The sequence below is a fragment of the Pyxicephalus adspersus genome, chromosome 6 (genome assembly GCF_032062135.1).
Source record: "Pyxicephalus adspersus chromosome 6, UCB_Pads_2.0, whole genome shotgun sequence".
Lineage (NCBI taxonomy): Eukaryota > Metazoa > Chordata > Amphibia > Anura > Pyxicephalidae > Pyxicephalus > Pyxicephalus adspersus.
Window position 1 is genome coordinate 56,341,119 of NC_092863.1, and position 19,800 is coordinate 56,360,918.

General features: G+C 37.1%; 1 protein-coding gene across 1 annotated transcript in view; it reads right to left on the reverse strand.

Moving 5' to 3' along the window:
* Positions 1-19,800, reverse strand: part of HECTD4 (HECT domain E3 ubiquitin protein ligase 4) — an 89,607-nt gene that overhangs the window by 18,529 nt on the left and 51,278 nt on the right. Inside the window, 22 exon segments of the mRNA XM_072413941.1 lie at positions 73-203; positions 1,758-1,963; positions 2,405-2,586; positions 2,990-3,150; positions 3,597-3,733; positions 3,832-4,009; positions 5,133-5,269; positions 5,368-5,605; positions 6,685-6,848; positions 7,804-7,883; positions 8,121-8,269; positions 8,373-8,534; positions 8,616-8,719; positions 10,673-10,788; positions 12,046-12,215; positions 14,491-14,655; positions 15,957-16,139; positions 16,949-17,084; positions 17,173-17,375; positions 18,062-18,143; positions 18,301-18,490; positions 19,419-19,699. Coding sequence (XP_072270042.1) covers positions 73-203; positions 1,758-1,963; positions 2,405-2,586; positions 2,990-3,150; positions 3,597-3,733; positions 3,832-4,009; positions 5,133-5,269; positions 5,368-5,605; positions 6,685-6,848; positions 7,804-7,883; positions 8,121-8,269; positions 8,373-8,534; positions 8,616-8,719; positions 10,673-10,788; positions 12,046-12,215; positions 14,491-14,655; positions 15,957-16,139; positions 16,949-17,084; positions 17,173-17,375; positions 18,062-18,143; positions 18,301-18,490; positions 19,419-19,699 — 3,555 coding nt within the window.

Consider the following 19,800-nt stretch of genomic DNA (forward strand, 5'->3'; position numbering starts at 1 on the left):
TTATATTTTCTAAGGTGACATAAGCTACATGTCAAAAGAAGGGCACCAACTTCGACTTCGAACTTCACTTACTCTTTTCTAAAGCCTGACTGGCTTTCTTTACATGACACTACAACAAACGCTGCTCCTGGAAAATTGACATCCATACTGACTTTAGATTCAGTGATTGGGAATTCCTCTGATGGAAACTGCTCTGGGGCATGCTGAAAAACACAAAGCAGGAGTACTTAAACAAACTAAGCATTTAGGAAGCCTTCACAGAGCCACATAAATCTGTGGAAGGCTTACTGAAAAATCACGGTCATAGATGTGCAGTGAGGGAAAGAAGTATTTGATCGCCTGCTGATTTTGTACGTTTGCCCTATGACAAAGAAATGACCAGCCTAGAATTGTAATGGTAGGTTTATGGTAGGTGTCAGAGACAGAAGAACAACAAAAGAACCCTCAAAAACCCAGTGCTCAAAAAGTCATAGATTGATGTGCATTGTAATGAGTGAAATAAGTATTTGATCCCCTTTCAACCAGTCTGGAGACTGGCTAGGCCACTCCTGGACCTTCATTGTGCTTCTTTTTGAGCCACTCCTTTGTTGCCTTGGCCGTGTGTTTTGGGTCATTGTCATGCTGGAATACCCATCCACAAGCCATTTTCAATGCCCTGGCTGATGTTTATTGGCAAACTGCAGACAGGTCTGTACATGTGCTGGGGGGACCTGCAAGATTTCAGGCCTTCAAGGGGCAGTGTGTTACTAATTGTTTTCTTGGACACTATGGTCCAAGCTGCCCTGAGATCATTGACAAGTTCCCCCCGTGTAGTTCTGGGCTGCTTCGTCACCGTTCTCATGATCATTGCAACTCCACAAGGGGAGATCTTGCATAGAGCCCCAGACCGAGGGAGATTGACAGTTATTTTGTGTTTCTTCCATTTGCGAATTATCGCGCCAACTGTTGTCATCTTCTCACTAAGCTGCTTGGCCATAGTCTTGTAGCCCAGTCTAGCCTTGTGTAGGTCTACAATCTTGTCCCTGACATCGTTAGACAGCTCTTTGGTCTTGGCCACGGTGGCTAGTTTGGAATCCGATTGATTGCTTCTGTACTGTAACAAGCTTGGATTAGAAGCACTCCCTTACAAAAGGTGCTCCTACCTAATCTCAGCTCATTACCTGCATACAGTGAAGACATCTGGGAGCCTGAAAACTTGCTGAATGATAGGGGATCAGATTCCTATTTCACTCATTACAACGCACATGAAGCTCTGACTTTTGAGCACTAGGTTTTTGATGGTTCTTTTGTTGTTATTCTGTCTCTCACATCTACAATAAACCTACCATTACAATTTTAGACTCGTCATTTCTTTGTCAAAGGGCAAACGTACAAAATCTGCAGGGGATCAAATACTTCTTTCCCTGACTGTACATGATCTAATCTATTCACAAGTTACCACAACGATGGAGTAATGAACATGCCATTTGTCAATCTGAACACTTTTGAAAATAAAAGCCATTTTTCTGTAAAAATCACTCCAGTTATTATATATAAGCTGAATAAAATGCAAATGTAACCAACTTTTGTGGTTAAATACAAAATAAATCAACAGTGGGAAAAGCCCATTAGATTAGATTTTCAAGGCAATGTCTTTCAAAAATATAGAGTATTTTAATGCAGTAAAAGTATGGTGTCTTAATATTTTATATTAAAAATGAATGGAACTATTGATAAAAAATACATTTGAATCATAATTTATATAGTTTTACACCAACCTGTAGGAAGGAACAGATTTGCTTTGTGAGGTCCAAAAGACTATCTTCCCCTTGATGTAGGGCCCTGGTGATGGCAACACAAAGCCATTCTCGTATGGGCTGAGCATTTCCTTGGTAAAAAAGATCTGTGGTGGAGCAGTTCTGGGTATGGATGCAGTGTTGCAGGGATTGGGTTAAAAGTATAGAGGCGGAACTGATAGTCCCATCTGGAAGACATAAGAAAATTAAAGATACTTTGGTTTACAGAATGCTTGGCCAAACCTTTTAACACTACCAAGCATAAGGGTAATAAAACCAGGTAGACAAAATTAGAAAGTCAACAACTATCCTTAAGAGGTCCTATCACAACATTTTAAAATGGAAGAGTAGTATTTAAACAGAGACATAGGGGAGAGAAAAATGCCTTTCAGATTTACAGATGTGCTTATGCTAAAAACGAGTTTTCAGTTTCAAGAGTTGTCAGTTTCCTGTACTATTTAGGTCTCATTCACATGGGCAGTGAAGCTGCAGGGCAGTTATAGCTTTTTCACTACTGGAGACCATAGCCAGCCCACAGGAAATAAAGGAGGGTGGGTTGAGTACCACCTAATGACAATGAATTAGAATCTATTCCAGCAAAATCACTTAAAAAATAAATGTAAAGTTACCAGGAAGGGGTGGAGTCAGAAGTTGGTTTGATAGAAGCTGTAGATGCTCCAGTGTGATATCTCGAATGGCAGGGATGTGGAACAAGCGTGTAAAAGTGTGTGGAGACTTGGGTGCAAATATGTTTAGTAAAGCAACACGACAGTAGAGTCTAGCCAAAGCCGATTCACATCTTAGCAGCTCCCTGGAAATCAGAAAGAAAAATAAAAAAGGCAGGATGATAGATTTTACATTTTGACTTTACTAAAAAACACACACTAAAAGTGCTTGTATGGCTGAATTGTTTTAATTTGTTTAAAATGTGCCTCTGGGACAAAATCAAAGTGAAATTTGCTTAACAAAATACAGACCGCAGCTTAAATTACCCCCTACTCTTTGTAAAATTATTGAAAAATTTTTTTTATCATTAATGCAATTTTATGACTAATATCAGCCATTTATATAGAGATAAAGAGATACGCTCCTATAGTTTATCATGCTACAGAGTTTAACTTCTAGTCACCAGTACAGATTTCCATGTAAAATATCTTCTACTTTATTATTCTACTGCTTTTAGGTCCTGTTCTCACCACACATAGAAGGGTTACCTGTGAATCTGGATGTTTGTGCTGTCCAAAGTCACTAAACCATTGGTGGCCATTCTTCTATACCCCACAGGTGGCCTCTCCAACATGTCTATCGGATACCAATACCTCACCAGGACCCCTTCACTTCGAAGATATGTCTCTACTTGTACTAACTCATTTACCTAAATGACACATGAAGTAACCACAATCAATGCAATTAGAAAAAAATAATTTAGTACATTTAAAATTACTTCAATATAACAGCATGTAAACATTGCCCTGAAGGTTTTTTTTTGTTAATAGTTTTCTGGCTGTTGTGCTGTTCCTAGGTTTTCAACATGTAGTAACTGAATTAAGACAAGCATACAACTAGTAAAGTTGCCAATCCAGTACATGTATATTTGAAGTCAGCAACTTAGAAATAAAAAAACAGAATGATCTCAACGATAATGAGTTAGAAATTTCTATGTCATTTATCTATTATGAAAGGTACACTTTTATTAGAGGAACATGCTTTTTAATAACTACCGCGTTAAAATCCATGTGACATGCTTGCACTTCCACTGTAACTGTATAAACTACCAGATGGGTTAGTCAAAAACAATTTCAAGAAACTTGAACAACTCACTGAATCAACATCCAGGACAACCCCATGGAGGGAAAAGGTCTTCAGCATTCCCCTGATGGCAAATTTTGGTAAAGCAGTTCCCACACCAGTGCTAGCAACATTGTTGCTATCAGGAGTCCGAATGACCACAGTAAGACCTAAACACAAAGCAAACACAGATGGTTTAGGAAAAGCAACATTTGGAAACACGACGAAACCTCAGAAGGTGTAACACATTTTCATGTGAAATCTATACCTTTTCGAACTTTGTCAATGGTGAATTTATTTGCCTCATCTTTAATATCTTCAATGGTGGGAAGATAAAGATCTCTGGGAATACCTCCATTTTCTTCATACAGAAATTCTACTGTCTGTCTGGCTATATCCACCATTCCTGTAATGCAAACAAACAGTGAGCTTATACGGAGGGCACAAATAATAATACATTAGTAAAACAATAATTAGCCTAATCATACAATACAATTAAAAGTACGTAATACGGCATGTTTAGGTTAAGAAAATTATTTTTTTACAGTCGCAAGTTTTTAAAGCACTAACTTGTAGAATCTCATTAGTTTAGTGTATGCTGCTGTCTGCATTGATGAAAATTAAAAGGTATGTAAACCTTGAAGCGGAACTAAACTAAATACTAAAAAAACAAAAAAAATGAACACCTCAGAATTCATTTGGCTGCTTCTGTCCTGTGTCCCAGTGCCACTGGCAGCCATGCACACCCAAGCCATCACACTGCCTCCGCCATGTTTTACAGATGATGTGGTATGCTTTGGATCATAAGTTGTTCCACGCCTTCTCCATGTTTTTTTCTTGCCATCATTCTAGTAAAAGTTGATCTTGGTTTCATGTGTCCAAAGAATGTTTTTACAGAACTGTGCTGGCTTTTTTAGATGTTTTTGAGCAAAGTCCAATCTAGCCTTTCTAATCTTGAGGCTTAAGAGCGGCTTTCATACAGTCTTCTCTTTATGGTAGACTTTGATATCTATACGTCTACTTCCTGGAGAGTGTTGCTCACTTGGTTGGCATTGCTGAGTTCACCAGTGCTTTGTTTCTTTCTCATGATGTACCAAACTGTAGATTTTGCCACTCTTAATATTGTAGCATTTTATCGGATGGGTGTTTTCTGTTTTTGCAGCTTAAGTACGGCTTGTTTCACCTGCATAGAGAGCTCCTTTGACCGCATGTTGTCTGCAAAATCTTCCACATACAAGCCCCCCCCCCCTTTCATATTACCTCCAGGCCTTTTTATCTGCTTAATTGATAATGACATAGCGAAGGAATTGCCCACGCCAGCCCATGAAATAGCCAATTGTCCAATTACTTTTGAGCCCCTGAAATGAAGTGATTGTGTGGAAAAAAGGCTTTAGTTCTTGCACGTGTATAACACGGTGCCAGGGAGAAAAGGAAATAGGTCACATGCCCCTCCATATTGAGAAGCACTGGTCATTTACCAAAAGGCAGAGAACAGAGTAGGTATTATTTTTAAGAGAATAAGTCACTTTGATCTTAATGAACAAATATGTATATAAGAAAATATCTGACCCGTGGCATATCATCATCATCATCATCATCACTTTCATCATCTGCAATTGGGGGAGGATGTGGATCAGGGCCAGATGTAATGAAGTTTTCATAGCTCAGCTCCACCTTGTAATGACAGGAGGCATCGCTGTCATACTCTGGAAAAGGCAAGTATAAAGCTCAATATATTATGGTTAAGAAAAATGTGGCATAGTAATGTAAATACTGTTGGCACATATTACAAAAATCTGCTTACGTTGTAGGATGGTGGCGGCTGCAGCAATACGACAGGGAGGACCATGATTTCCTGGGTCAGATGCTATGCTAGTTCCAGCATCATTGTCACTATCAGAGGCCATGGCAAAAGGTAGAGCTTCAAAGTTTGCACTTATTTCTTCTGCCAAGTCAATGCACAGATCAGCAGCATTGCGATGAGCTTGGCCCTCTGCAAAAGCAAACTGACGTGATCCAAAGTTTGCCCGGATTTTTGTATTCTGTAGAAAAGGAAAGTCAGCAAACTATGTTTATAAGAGAGAAACATTTACAGTGTCTCATAACATCAAGTGAACTTCAATAGGAATAAAATCTCCCTTCATGTTGTTGATATGTGACATATATGTTTTTTTTTAGATTTTAGGATGTGACTTAAGTGTAACAGAAAAACAGAATTGTCCCACTTCTAATAAAGGAAACCTGTATAGTTGCCAGCCCTATGCATGCACATCAGTAGCACTAATGACAAGCTAATAGCTCATTGGTGAAGCCAAAAGATTATCCTAAAAGACAAAAAGCTAGCATTTACTGATGGAGGCAATCTACAATTTTTTTTCAGGGCAGGTTTCCTTTTGGCTCCTTTTTGTGACTTAATTTATCAAGGAACTTGCTTTGCATTTCCATCAAAAAACAAAATGCTAAAGGGTGTGAAATATACATGATGGAAAATGGATGTTTAGAAACATCTACAAAGGATGGGGTCAAAAGAAAGGAGTAGCAAGTCCTTATTCCACTATACAGATCTTTGGTTAGACTTTATTTAAAATACCATGTATAGTTCTAGCATCCACCTATACAATATAATAGAAGATAAAAGGCATCCAAAAATAGGTAGTAAAATGGTGCAAGTTTTGAGGGATAAAGCATATCAGGATGTAAAGCCTTGATGAAAGAAATGAAGGGGATACCAAACAGGTTAAGAGTATTAATATGGTTCATTAGTTCAGTACTTTCAATATGAAGGAATGTTTAAAAACACAACCTATAAAAAGTCAGAAGTAACAATAGTATTTAAAAGTTGATTTAGTTTAATTTTTCCAAACTAATTGACAATGATTGGAACAGACTAACATAGGTGCACATTCACCAGTTCTTAGTACATGAACATATACAAACACTAAAACCTGTCTGTATACATTTAGGTTACACTGTATTCTATACAACTAACAATATCATTACCTGTAAGAGGCTATTTGCTATAGTAATATACAACATAAAAGGGGGTGATGGTATGGAGCATAGAAGAGAAAAATCACTTTGATAATTCCTTTTATAGCAACTATTATGCCCCCAATATTACCTTTTTTTGAATATGTACAACTGGCCACATTCCTCCAGATACATCTTCTAGAATAGGAGAAAGCCTTTGACCACAATAGGTAAAATAAACTTTGCCTTTAGCAGGCTGACCAGGAGGTGGTGGTGTGCCTTCAGTTCTCTCCCAACCAATTCCTGCAACATCCCCTGAAATGAAAAGACAGATTTCATGCCAATGCCTACACAGACACAACATTAAGTAGAAGTCACAGTTTCAAGTGATCTAATAAATGGTATATATTCTGTGAAGGCAACAATTAGCTTTGAATTAAATTAAAAAGATAAAATAGAATCGTTGTAAGTGGGACTTTTAAGAATATTCTATGGTGAACGTTGCTTATTTAAAAAAGCGGTTTAGTTTATTAGCGATTAGTTGATAAGTTGGTAATTAGCTTTGGTATTTGTAAAATAATATGTTAAAGCCCTAGAAAATATTACTACAGGCCTGTATGATTTTCCCTGTGATGTGGTGCTATAGTTGACTTTTTGTGGGGGAGTATATGCAGATGTTTCCCAATTCCCAGACATGAAGTTGTAAGTATTTATCTAAATTTACTGGATGGTAAAGATATGTGAATGGTGTATTTGATTTTAAGTTCTTTTAATTTTAGGCAAGCATATACTCTTGCTTAATTATTCATATAGGTCTAAAATGGCTCCGGATGTAAGTGATGGTTGAGCTGAAAACTTTTCAACCATCAGCTCTAGTTTCATCATTTTAAATAAAGGTCTAAATGAGGGTGCTGGCAATCACTATAAACAAACTGCTAATAAGCTACAACACAATTTGGTCAAGATTTATATGGGGCTCATTTTAGGAATGCAGTAGGCTGCCTAAAGTGGCAGCCAGAATTTCCATTAGCTGTGTATCCTAAATTTCTACCTGGATTGGAAGCTTGCTGAACATCTCAAGGCTTTGTAAAAGTTTGACGTACACACTGTTCCTATACAAACTGAAACCCATGTGTAAAAAGACCTAATGCTAACCATAACATAACATTATGATGTACGTACATCTTCCAAGCTTTGTATACAAATATAACTATAATATACAGCTGTGCAAGATTAGCAGGATACAAATTAAAAAAGAAACTTTTCTTACCTGGTGAAAGAGCCACATCTAAACGCACACTCTTCCACTGCAATAAACTAGATCCATTGTAATGTACCGCCCTTCCATTGCTAACAAATATAAAAAAAACTTGTTAGCATAAAAAAAAAATTATGTTACCTGAATAGATATTCTTACATCATATAGCATTCCAAGCAGTAAATCATCATATAGTGCTTACTAAAAACATTATTGCCAGTTACTTTTTGTTTTTTGTTTTTTTTTTTGTGTCAAACACTTCATGATAAAACCCTGTTATTTAGCCTATTTATTTTACGATCTCTTAAGTTAAACAAAAACCCACTTACTTGTGAAACAGGCATGTACCAACAGGGTTAGTCCAAGCTCCATCTCGTTTTTCTGCTTCTGTTGCAAACCCAAATGAAACGATCGGACCTGTGTCATCATCTACCTCTCCCTAAGAAACTATTTCAATTTCCCAGTAAAATGATGGAGCCTGGGAAAATCATGAAGCATACATGTGAAAACGGATTGTAATTGACTATAAATAAAAGGGACCTAAACTAAATATAATGATGAGAAAGCTAATATTCTCTTACTTGTACTGGTACAGGTGATGTTGCATAGATAAATGTTCCCCGTGGTAGACCTCCCCCTGCACTCGGGTCTGCCAGGAAAGTTACAGCTGTCAGATGTGATGAGAACATGCAGGCCCTCACTGGAGGGAAGACACGGGATGGACACCAGGTGATCTCTTTAGGCTGTAAAAGTTAATAGGAAAGTAAAAGAACTGACATTTATGCCAAATGCAAATTCTAAAACTACATCAGCAAAGGTCTTACCTGTCTGCGCTCAGTCTGAAGAGGTGGTGGTGGGGGACGTGCACAATCACGATAAAGCATGCGCAGTCTTTCACACTGTACTTCCACCACTGAGAGGCGCTCACCTGTAATAAAACAAGTCTTACATCAGAAATTTCTAGCATTTAAGGCTGGCCCATACTGCCTTTCAACCCACACAGACCTTAAGGGCAGGGGTGTCAAAACTTTTTGAAAAGAGGGCCAGATTTGGTGAGGTGAAAATGTGTGGGGGGTGACCATTCAGCCTGACATTCTTTGAATTATTAACATTAAATGCAAATTAATTTTTTTTATATAATATATTTGTTAATTTTGGGATGTGGCAGGTGTAATTTTGCTGAATTAAATGTGGGAGATTGCAGGTTTGTTTCTTCTTTGTGTTTTACACACTGCATAATTGGGGCTTTTCTATTCCATTTGTGCCGATTGGCTGATCTATACAGAAAACAACTTCTACACAATCATAAATAATTGTACACATCATCACTGATCTGCAGCAGATCCCTCTGTACACCCTGCACATCCTGATGGCTGCTAGGTACAGAGCACGTACAGGGTTAGTGTGGGCATAGTCTGTGCGGGTCCCGCACAGCACACGCCCACCAGGGTGACATGAGGGATTCCCTGTCAAAACAATCAATAGAGAGTCAATTTTAAAAGGGTGTCCTGACATTTTATAGATTACAAATCTGCATTGTTGTTAGAGTACAAGAGTGCTTTTCACACTCTTGGATGATTAAAGTGAACTTTTACTGAACCTATTGATCATCAAATCCTTTAGTAAATCAATCAAAGTGTGTGATTTAAGCACATTACATTATATCCCCTATGTTTGTAGTGGGTGTGTGTTGTGCCGGACCCGCAAGGACCACACCCACTCTGATTCCAAGAAAGTGCTCTGCACGTAGTCTACACTGACATCAGACTCCGTGCAGAGAATTTTCTTGTATTCAAAGTGGGCATGGTCTGTGCGGGTCCCGCACAGCCCACTACAAACGTAGGGGATTCCCTGTGCGCACACACACACAAGTGCCGCATTTTATTCATTTGATGACAGAGGCTACGGGCCAGTGAAAACCTGAACACGGGCCACTACTGGCCCGCGGGCCAGACTGGACATACCTGTCTTAAGGCCTACACAAGGACTGTTTTCTGTAACACCTATAAATGCCCAAACCAGCATTTAAAGGTGTTTTAAAGCAAACCTAAAAATGCTTATAAAAGCACATAATGCTTTTATGACCATTGTAAGCATTTATAGGCGTTTAAAGAAGGCATTTGATATGCTTATAAAAACCCGCAAACTCTTCCATTTGTTTTCAACTGAAGCATTTATAAATGCTTGCAAATGGCCCTATTCATTTCAATAGAAGCCTTTAAGTGTTTCTAGTAATAAGCTTTTATAAGCATTTACAAGGGTTACATTAAAAAAGCAGCAAGAAACATTCTATTTAACACTCAAAAATGTGCTACCCTGAAACATTCTGGTGTGGAAAGGCACATTGGAATGCATGGGAGTTTAAAACATGGGTGTAAAAACACTGGGGAAACGATCTGTGTAGACTTAGCCTAAAGGTGTTTTTAAAGCAGCAACTATTCAAAATGTTTCTGTTTAATTCACATGACTTTGCCATTAGGTAATTCTAATAAATATAAACCGGGCATTTTCAAAATATGCATTTTAGATGTATTCAATTTTTACCAATTTAAATATTTAGTTAAAAATAATGAAGAATGCTAGTTCTGTGCCAAACATACTGCAGATCCTTCTTATGCTTTATTTAAATTATTGAACATGCAAATCTAAGACAAGTTTTTGAAGGTGATCATCACCACCTTCATCATTATCACTGTCACCTATCAGTAGCATGATAGGACAAGTTAAGTCTCTAAGTGAAACTGCTCAGGATGATGATTTGGTTTAATGACGCTGCTTAATTAAATCCGGATTACACACAGTTAAAACAGATTAACCACTACTAGTTAAGCCAATAGCACATTAACCCATTATTTTCATTATTCTCTAATTCGGTACTCACCTGGACTACATTCCTGTGCCACCAAATTTAATACTTCCACAGCAGCAGGGCACTGCTGAATAAACTCTTCACAGAAGGAGCTTTCTTCTAAAAGTTGTGCCATGACTAGACAAGCTCTGAGAGAGTAAATGAAGACAAAGTTACACATGGGAACAGGGCAGAAGCACATTTAACGATTAGACAACTGCAGACATTAGACAACTGCAGACACCTTTTAGGTCATGAATTAACAGTTATTCAAGCTGTAATTGCGGTATCTAAAAATGTGACTGTTTTAGTAAGGGTGCATATTTTTATTTGCCTTTATCCATATGATTGGGAACAACTAGAATATAAGAGATGCGAGATGCTGATCTGCATTGCATCATGACAGTGATGACAGTCAGTGAAAGTAGACTCATGCTATAAAATGTTATATTATTTCAGGCACTTAATATGGAGGCAACTAATGTTGACTTTTTAAATGCTTGATCATTGGCTTTTGTGCTTATTTATGTTTCACCAACTTGTGTGGCACCGTCTAAGAAGAAATAAGCAACAAGTGAAGATGCATCTACCAATCTGCATACCTCTTAAGTGTGTCCAAAATAAAAACAAATTGGCAATGGAAGGTTCCAAAATTTTTATTCTGACACTGGCTCATAATATGAAAAATACAGGATTTTTTTAGGAACACACTTCCAGCTATTTTAGTATTGTTTACCTTTAATGTTACCTTTAAAAAATTTCAAAATGCATTATGTGCCATATTTCATCATGCCATTTTCTTACAAAATTGGGGATTCTCCTTTTACCTACACCTACACAGTATATACCACACAATAAAATAAATAACCCGTGAAGTGTCTGTTGTCAATATAAATGAGCCACACAGAGAGGGTAATGTAAAGTGAATAAAGCTTTGTGTGTTATTGTGAGAAACAAATAAACACTGAACAAAAATCAAAGAAGTAAAACACACTCATCAATGTTGAAATATGACTAATGATATGATTATTCACATATTTATTACAAGGAAACAAAAACAAGACCTAATCAATCACTTTAAAATGGTATAAAAGCGGAGAACATTAATGTTTTCTTCAACCAGAAAATAGCAAACGGGAGCACCACTGCAGGGACAAATGAAGACAAATGCTCTGTGCCAATTGTTCATTCCGTCAGGCAACAGGTCCTGCTACCTATTTGCCAGTTTTAATTCCTGCCTCAGGTCAGCTCATAGTGGGATACATCTATTGATTATGCACTTGGATATAGCTAAAAATTTTGGAGTTCATAAAAAGTGCTCTAATGGGTAGCAAACAATGACAATTCTTAACACAAGAATAACAGTGTTACAATAAATGTAATAAAATAAAGTTTTTTTTTTTTACCTTGTCCTGATCTCTGCAAGAAGTCGAACTACTGCCATAACTGGAGTTGAGGCGTCTCCTGTTGCAGGAAGTGAGGTATGAATAGACAGGCATCCCTCCTGGGGAAGTAACATGGACTGGACTGCCTGCACTACCTTCTCAGTAATGGACAGTTTATGGAGAGGCAATGCCTGATGGGGGTGAATGTTGGTGCGGCAAAAATCAAGCAGTTAGTTTCTAGGAAATGAGGGGTGTCATTAACTGGAGCTTTAATTTACTGTTTAACTCTCCACCATTTTTACAGGACGATTACAAGAAGATAAATCAATAAAAAGGTGTACTGTCCTCTCCTGTCCTCCCAGACTACTCTGGAGGATTCACAGGTAAAGCAGGAGTCACAGAGGACCACCATTTTATGGGAAAATGAGACACACTGCTCCTGTCTGAATAATTTTCTAAAAAGAGAAATGTCCCACTAGGGGAACCATATATGTAAAGCGATGTTTAACTAACAAGATGGTACAACGCGGGTTCTTAACCAGAGACTTTATTCAGACAGCAAACAAGGCATCTTATTTTATAATAATTTATTTTTCAAAAATCAAACTCTACATCTGTAAAAATTAGTAAGTATTAACATTAATAAGAAACCATGATATCAAAGAAGGCCTAGAACCTAAAAAAACTATTTTAACGTAAGACACCATAAACTTTATACACTTAGTACTTACTATTCTAAAGGTCTGTGAATATTCTGACACTGCACATGAAATACATATATAGCAAACACATGAGAATGTAGATTAAATCAGAGTTGGACAGATTTTTGTAGCACTCAGGAGTTGTTTAATTTATGTGTCAGTGGATACTTTTAATAAACTTCCTCCCATAACTGTTTTAAAAACATTTCAGCACTCCAGCTGTGAAAAATAGCTTACTTAAGAATTAGGACCTTTTTTACACTGCTTCAGATTGTGAAAAGGACAGTATACACAGCACTCGTTTACATAAAATGTGCAAAGTGTTTGACACTTGAGTTTTGTACAGCATGTGAAGCTTTTTAAAACCCTTTTAGCTCAAGCTTGAGCATGGTAAACACAGATGTAAACGTGAGTGACAGGCTGCTTGCAGGATTCATAAAATATCAAATACTGTAAAGACTACTAAGGCCTGTTCAATGTCTTTTTTAAAGCGATACAGATACTTGAAGTTTGCTAAAAGCCGTTCACATGTTTTGTAAAGGCTTGCTGTACTCACTGCTCTTACACTGATTAAATCTAATGTGCCTTAAACAAAGCTAAAGCTAGTCAAATAAATAATGACTGCTACATGCTGCTGCATCAGCTACACTGTAATCTGCGTGGAGCGTCCACAGTTAAATATTCCAAAGCTTTCAGAGGAAGTATCGGAACTACAGTTGGATTTGGCTTTGCAGTAATGTAGATAGCACGACAATCATGCCGATTTGGTGATTGAAATACCAAAATGACCTAACATTTATTTGTTTCAAGCTTAGTCTGGGTCAGTCACAAAGAAGAACTGAAGTGAGAAACAGCAAGAAAACTAGAATTAGAAGGGGCAATAGCAGCCATGTTCATGACAAGCATACTTTAAAGTAATTAAATGTGGAGTTGAATATGCAAGTTGTCATTGGTAATTGCTGGGAGGCCTTCAGGAAAGGCCACATTGGGGCAAATTTGTAACAAGGGTTAGAAACCTTACCCATCCTCTCTTACAATGTGCTGTGCTTTGAACACCGCACCCCATCCTACTAAAAAAATCTAAACTGTGAAGCAGAGGAAGCTCGGTAAAGGGAACTTCGACTGGTTACATGACCAGGCCCTCCTGTATTTTATTTTTTTTTTAATTAGAATCATGGCCGTGGTGCAGTTATATTGTTGAATTTACATTAACCTCATAGTCTCAAAATAAGAATGCAGGAACAGTTTGATTTTAAAAAATGCATAAAAGGTTAGAGAAAGGCTTGGGGGGCCAGAAGTTACATTTAATGTTTGAGTAGGAAAGTGTAAAATCCTTCCACTTTTTCCCCTCTCTGTGTTCCAGTGGGGAAACTTCCCCTCACATGCTGTCCTAGACACAAACATTTTGTATTTCCCATTACTTTTTACCACTGGTTAGAAGGGGCTGAAGATGAAGCTAAAGTTCCAGCATGCCTATTCATGCTACATAAGTATGCATTTTTTAAAGCTATCTATTAACACCAAATTTACAGCTGTTCTTTTTGATGGACAAATGGTAAATATGAAACAACCGATACCAAAGAGCACCTAAGAATACTGAAGTATACTAACCTACAGCATCCAAACAGAATATTCTAAACAGTCCAAGAACTAAATTTTTAATTGCCCAGTAGATATGCTCACACATTCACATAAACACAGACATATAATACGAAGAGTAGATGCGTCATAACAATGTGCATATTGGCAGAGATGAGTTGCTTACCTCAGAGCGTGGAACACAGAGCCTAAACAGTGGGATTGCGAGCGTGTCTGAAGCCTTTGAAGATTTCCTAAAATCTAGAGATGGAAATTTTACAGTTGCAATACCCTCCTGTTCATTTATAGATACAACCACTCCAATGCTCCCAGATATTCCTTTGCCAAGCACCTAATTGGAGAAAAAAATGTAATCTAATGTAGGTCGGCAGGCAAATAAAAGCAGCAATGTGATACATTTTACATCCTGTAAAATGCCTTCAATACAGATTCTAAATTTGAAAAATCTTGCTTAAGAGTCATAAAAATATTCTCCTTATGAAATTCCTACCACATACTGGTGAAAAAGGTTACAACATGTCAGTTTCCAATTTTCATGCAGACTGCAAAAAAAATATTTTTGTGACTGGGGGTAAGTCATTTTGGTCTGAGAATGTAAATTGTAAGAATAGATTATGACTTGGCAAGAGGGAAGGGAGAGCACATGGGTAGCAGGATTGGTGGCATATTGCAGACACACAGAAAAAAACCCCAGTATCCTCTCAAGTCTGTTTTAAAACAACACAAAATGGATGATGATCCTGGGTTTTTCAACAAACCTGGAATAGATCTGGCCCAGGATTGAAAACATTTGCCAACTAATAAGTTATTTTTAGGAAATCCATTCCAACTTTGCTGGATCACACATGTTCTATCCTCTCCAGTCTTGAAGAACTTTACCAAATCAGGCCCAATGACTGCAATAGGATGGTTCTTCAAAAGTATGACCCAAATAATTATGTGGCAAGTAGAAGTGTAATGTGGCTCAACAAAAATAAAAATAAATAAATGAATAAATAAACCTAGTGCAAAATATTAGGCTTGGTCGTCTGGTCCACAGGCTCAGGAACATAGCTCCAAATAAAACTAGTACATTTTTTTTTATCATTTATACAAATGTATCTAGGTAAATCGGTACTAAATTATGTCCTAAGCATGGTTCTAATTTTTTGCAGGGAATTTCTCTAATGGCTATTAGGGCATTATATACCACAATATTAGTACACATGTATTTCTATATCAATATCATGGAGCTGGCAATCATAAAACAAGACACACAATGTCCTGCCCCTCTAAACTGTGGGGTGAACCACAGGGCAGATGGCAACTTCCATCTGTCATTGTGCCCAACATTATGTGGGTACTCTCTTTGTCTGATCAGGATTAGAAAACAGGTTGATGGTGGCCAGCTGTTGAATTCACTCTAAATGTCAATGTTTTAATGCATTACTTATCAGATCAAAATTAAAAAAAAGAAAAAACTAGACTATGTATTAGGCCCTATATTAAAAACAAATATAAAACTTGATATCAGAGATAAAGAAATATTAGGGTGTAATTAAATAGTAATATTAGTGCTATATATTGTGTATCATGTCTAGACAAAGTCATTGTTATAAACCTAAAATACTAAACATATGTAAATCATGTTACCTGAACCTCTGAACCGATTTTGATAGTCTCTTTGAACCCTCCAAGAGCACAGAGGGCTGCTACAGCTTGTCTAGCTATGCCTTGCAGCTTGGCTAGTTTTCGACCACTTCCGCTACCATTCTCCAAGATGCTCTCAGCATACTTGCCCAGCTGAGGGATATGCATTAGGGCACGGGACAGGACCTGTATAGACAAACAAAGAATGCTAAAGAATGCACGGGACAGGACCCCTAAAGACAAACAAAGAATGCTTAAGAGAAAAAGGAAAAAAAAAGGAGAGAAAGCTGGGGTTTAAGGCAAAGTGAACTTATATTGTAAGAAGCTTTCACCTTGCACACCAGCTCCTCCATGCTGTGGAACTCTGCATGACACTCCAACAATGAGAAAAAACTCAGAAGGAAGATTACCTTCAACCTTTAACATCATTAACTTACTATCCCTGATACTTTTTTTGGGGTCACACAACCATTAAAGATCTCTGCATATCCCAAGGAAGCCGATACGGGCAAAACACGTCGGGCCAAGATGTTATACTTTAACTCAGTGAACCCTCTAATACCATACAGTCAGGGAATCAAATTGTCTAGATTATTGGTCCAAGTTTACCTAATATGTTAATGGGTCAAGACCTAATCTATTTCTGTATATATTTTTTGTAATTATTTATGACCACTTTTTACAATATAAGTTCACTTTAGCTTTCCTATTAAATTTTTATTTTATATATTCAAACCATGGGGTGGCATTAACTATATCTGACCAGGTGCTATTGCTCTACCACTTCCACTTTTGTAGTGAGAAATGTCACACAAATAACTAAATACAATACACATGTTCAACATTTTTTGCTGAATAAAAAAAATGGTCTTTCATCTGTTCTTTTTCAGGTAGATCAATGCAGTAGTACTAAGCACTACAAAAAGCACAAGATTATGTAGTTGGGAAATAAATAAAAATGTACAAAACACAGATTATCAAACCAAGTATAATACCTTTTCTGCAGTTGTTGTCCAGATCTGTGCTGCATTAGACTCAGGGGCCATCAGCAAACTGTGGAGCAAAGCAATTACTTCTGCAGCCATGCTATTTGCAACATGACCACTGATGAAAGGACGTACAGGATCAGTTCTAAAGAAAAAAATAGTGAATGAAAAATGTATTTACTTCTCTACTGGTGATGTCTTGAAGTTAAATTTAATGCAGAAATGCTTTGTACCTGGCAAGCTCTGAATTTCTCTCTCTGCAGATTGATGTTTGAGCAGTTTTCTTTTTGTCTCCAGTAGAAAGACCACTGGCAGCTTCAGGACTTACTGTCTCCACTGGAGGTCCAACACTTACAATTAAACCAGACTGGGCCCACTTGGTGGCTTTACGTAACGCAGCAGTAGTCTCTTCAGTGATCACTTCACAGCAGCCACTCTATAGAAGAGCCACAATACAATCACAATGAATTTAAAAAAATCTTAATCAAATATGCACAAAGCAGACACCTTTTGGCAAAAAAAAAAAAAAACAACAACAACTTTGCTGGCAGTTTTATTTTACCCCTAACATTTTGGATTACAATAACCTTTAAAAACTAGAGGGTCAATATTTATGATAGTGTAGTGGTGTTTATCAGTTTTTGCATATGGTAACATTATAGTGTTATTTTCTGAGTTTAATCCAAAAACAATTTGCACGAGGTAGCAAGATTGCCGGTTTCTAAAAGCTTTCATAAAAGACTATTGTCCTGTTGTATATTCTTGAGAACACCCATACATAATTATCTAAATAACACTATTGTTTTTATAATACATTTTTTTAATAGCAAATATATACTATATAGTATTACCATACTATATAGTAGCAAAAAAGAAATATAAAGATGTGTTGTTCACCATCAATTATTTTCCATAATTCCTCTTTTCTTTAAACATGAATAGTTCAATTTCTGAGAAGTAGTATGGGTTGTTAACTCCAACATGTCAGAAGCAAACAGCCTTCCACTACACACCAAGTCCTTGTGTTTTCAAATATATTTATTATCACTTTCATGTCCTAAAATATGCACCTTTACAGTCATCATATTGTATGAGCAAGTAATAGAAAACATGAACACTAACTTTAGTCATATCTCGATCCATCTTCACAACTTTCTCCATGTTGGCACCAGTGCCCAGACGAAATGGTCGTCCTTCTGAGCTACTAAAAATACAACAATATTGTAGATTTTAGAAACACTGGGGGATAAAGTAAAATGTGCTAAACATGCAAATTCCAAACACAATATAAACTTTGTTGTTTATTCTGTTATAAATGAAACAGCTATTCATTGTTATTGAATTCCTTTTTACTGTGTTACCTAAGCAAAGGCTGCAGGACTTCATGTGAGGACTGGTCTTCTCGTTTATGGATAAAAATTGACAGTTTGCCATCTACAGCTTCACTCTCCTCCCCAGTATCCTTGTCGCCTTTTTGGGAGTTTTTCGGACTAGTTTTAGATAAGTTGCTGTCTGGTTCAGAAGCAGTGGGAGAAAGAACAGTCTGGCATCCTGCAACAAAAGAAAATAAACCTAATGTCTGCCATAAAAATAATTACATTGATGAACAATCTTTCAGAAATGAATGCAATTATTCCATATGAAACTGTGTAATCCTTCTGTAAAGTACTGAGCAGACCCCTTGTCCCCAAATAAAAGGGACTGCAAATCGCATGCAGCTAGCAGGACATCAAATACATTTCAGGAAAGAGGTGAGGGGAATTATTTTATTTGCCACTCCCCTTCAATTCTAAAAGTGCCCAAGAGTCAATAAAAGTAAACAATGTTAGACAGCCGTTTCTTTATTCTAAGCAGCTTTTATTCTCTTTTTATACCACATGATTCAGGGACACTGTGTGAACTCATAAGTGCTTTATATTTATCACCTCTATTATATTCAGTGACAAATTTAGCAGCACTTGGCCAAGCATTTTAAATATGACTTTGGTTTTATACAGAAATCATTGTACAGTACCTGAGGATAACAGAAATGTTAAGACACAAGACCTGTAAAATGTTCTTGCATTCAATAATGCAATTAGCTGAAAGGCCAAAGATAGACGCCCCATTCTAGCATAATATGTGAAATATTAAGCTTAAATAAGAGAAAAGGATCTAATGTATGTTTTTTAAATATCCTCTATTTGTATTCTAATAACATTATGATTTTTATACATCAACTATATAGCTGTGCCTTGAAAAGCCTGTTCTCTTATTCAAGCCTATTATACAGTCCAACTATTGGACGCTAGAGGCTTTGGCACACAACCACACCAGTGGTACTATTGGTAATAATTGTTAAAACCCACATGATCCTGGCTTGCTAATCTCATTCTAATTTGCTATGTGAAATATTAAAACATCTTCTGAAAATAAAAGTAACTGTAAATATATCTTTATAGTCTATAAGTTTAATAAAGTGAAATGTGTGCATAGTCACCTGGAACAACATAATCAGCAAGCTTAGCTAACAGTAAAGATGCAATCTTAGAGGCTGGGTCACTGGGATCTTCTTTATCACTATTCAGTGATGGCAAAGAGTAACTCCATGGAGGAAGCTCCACATTTTCACAATCCTCAACACTCATGAGTGGCAAGGCAGCCCTGCACAGTTGAAGAATGATGAGGACAAGTTTTGGAGAAGGACGCTGATCCAAAAGCAGTGAAAGGAGCTTGGAAACACAGGCTGGTTGGCTCAGTATTGCCTTCCCTATCTGACTCCTGTGTTGAAAGTAATAGAAATCATTATTTAAAAAATAAACAAAAAACAAAACAAAAACCTGCTGGCTGATAAATTATCTGCATTATTTAAACACTGAACC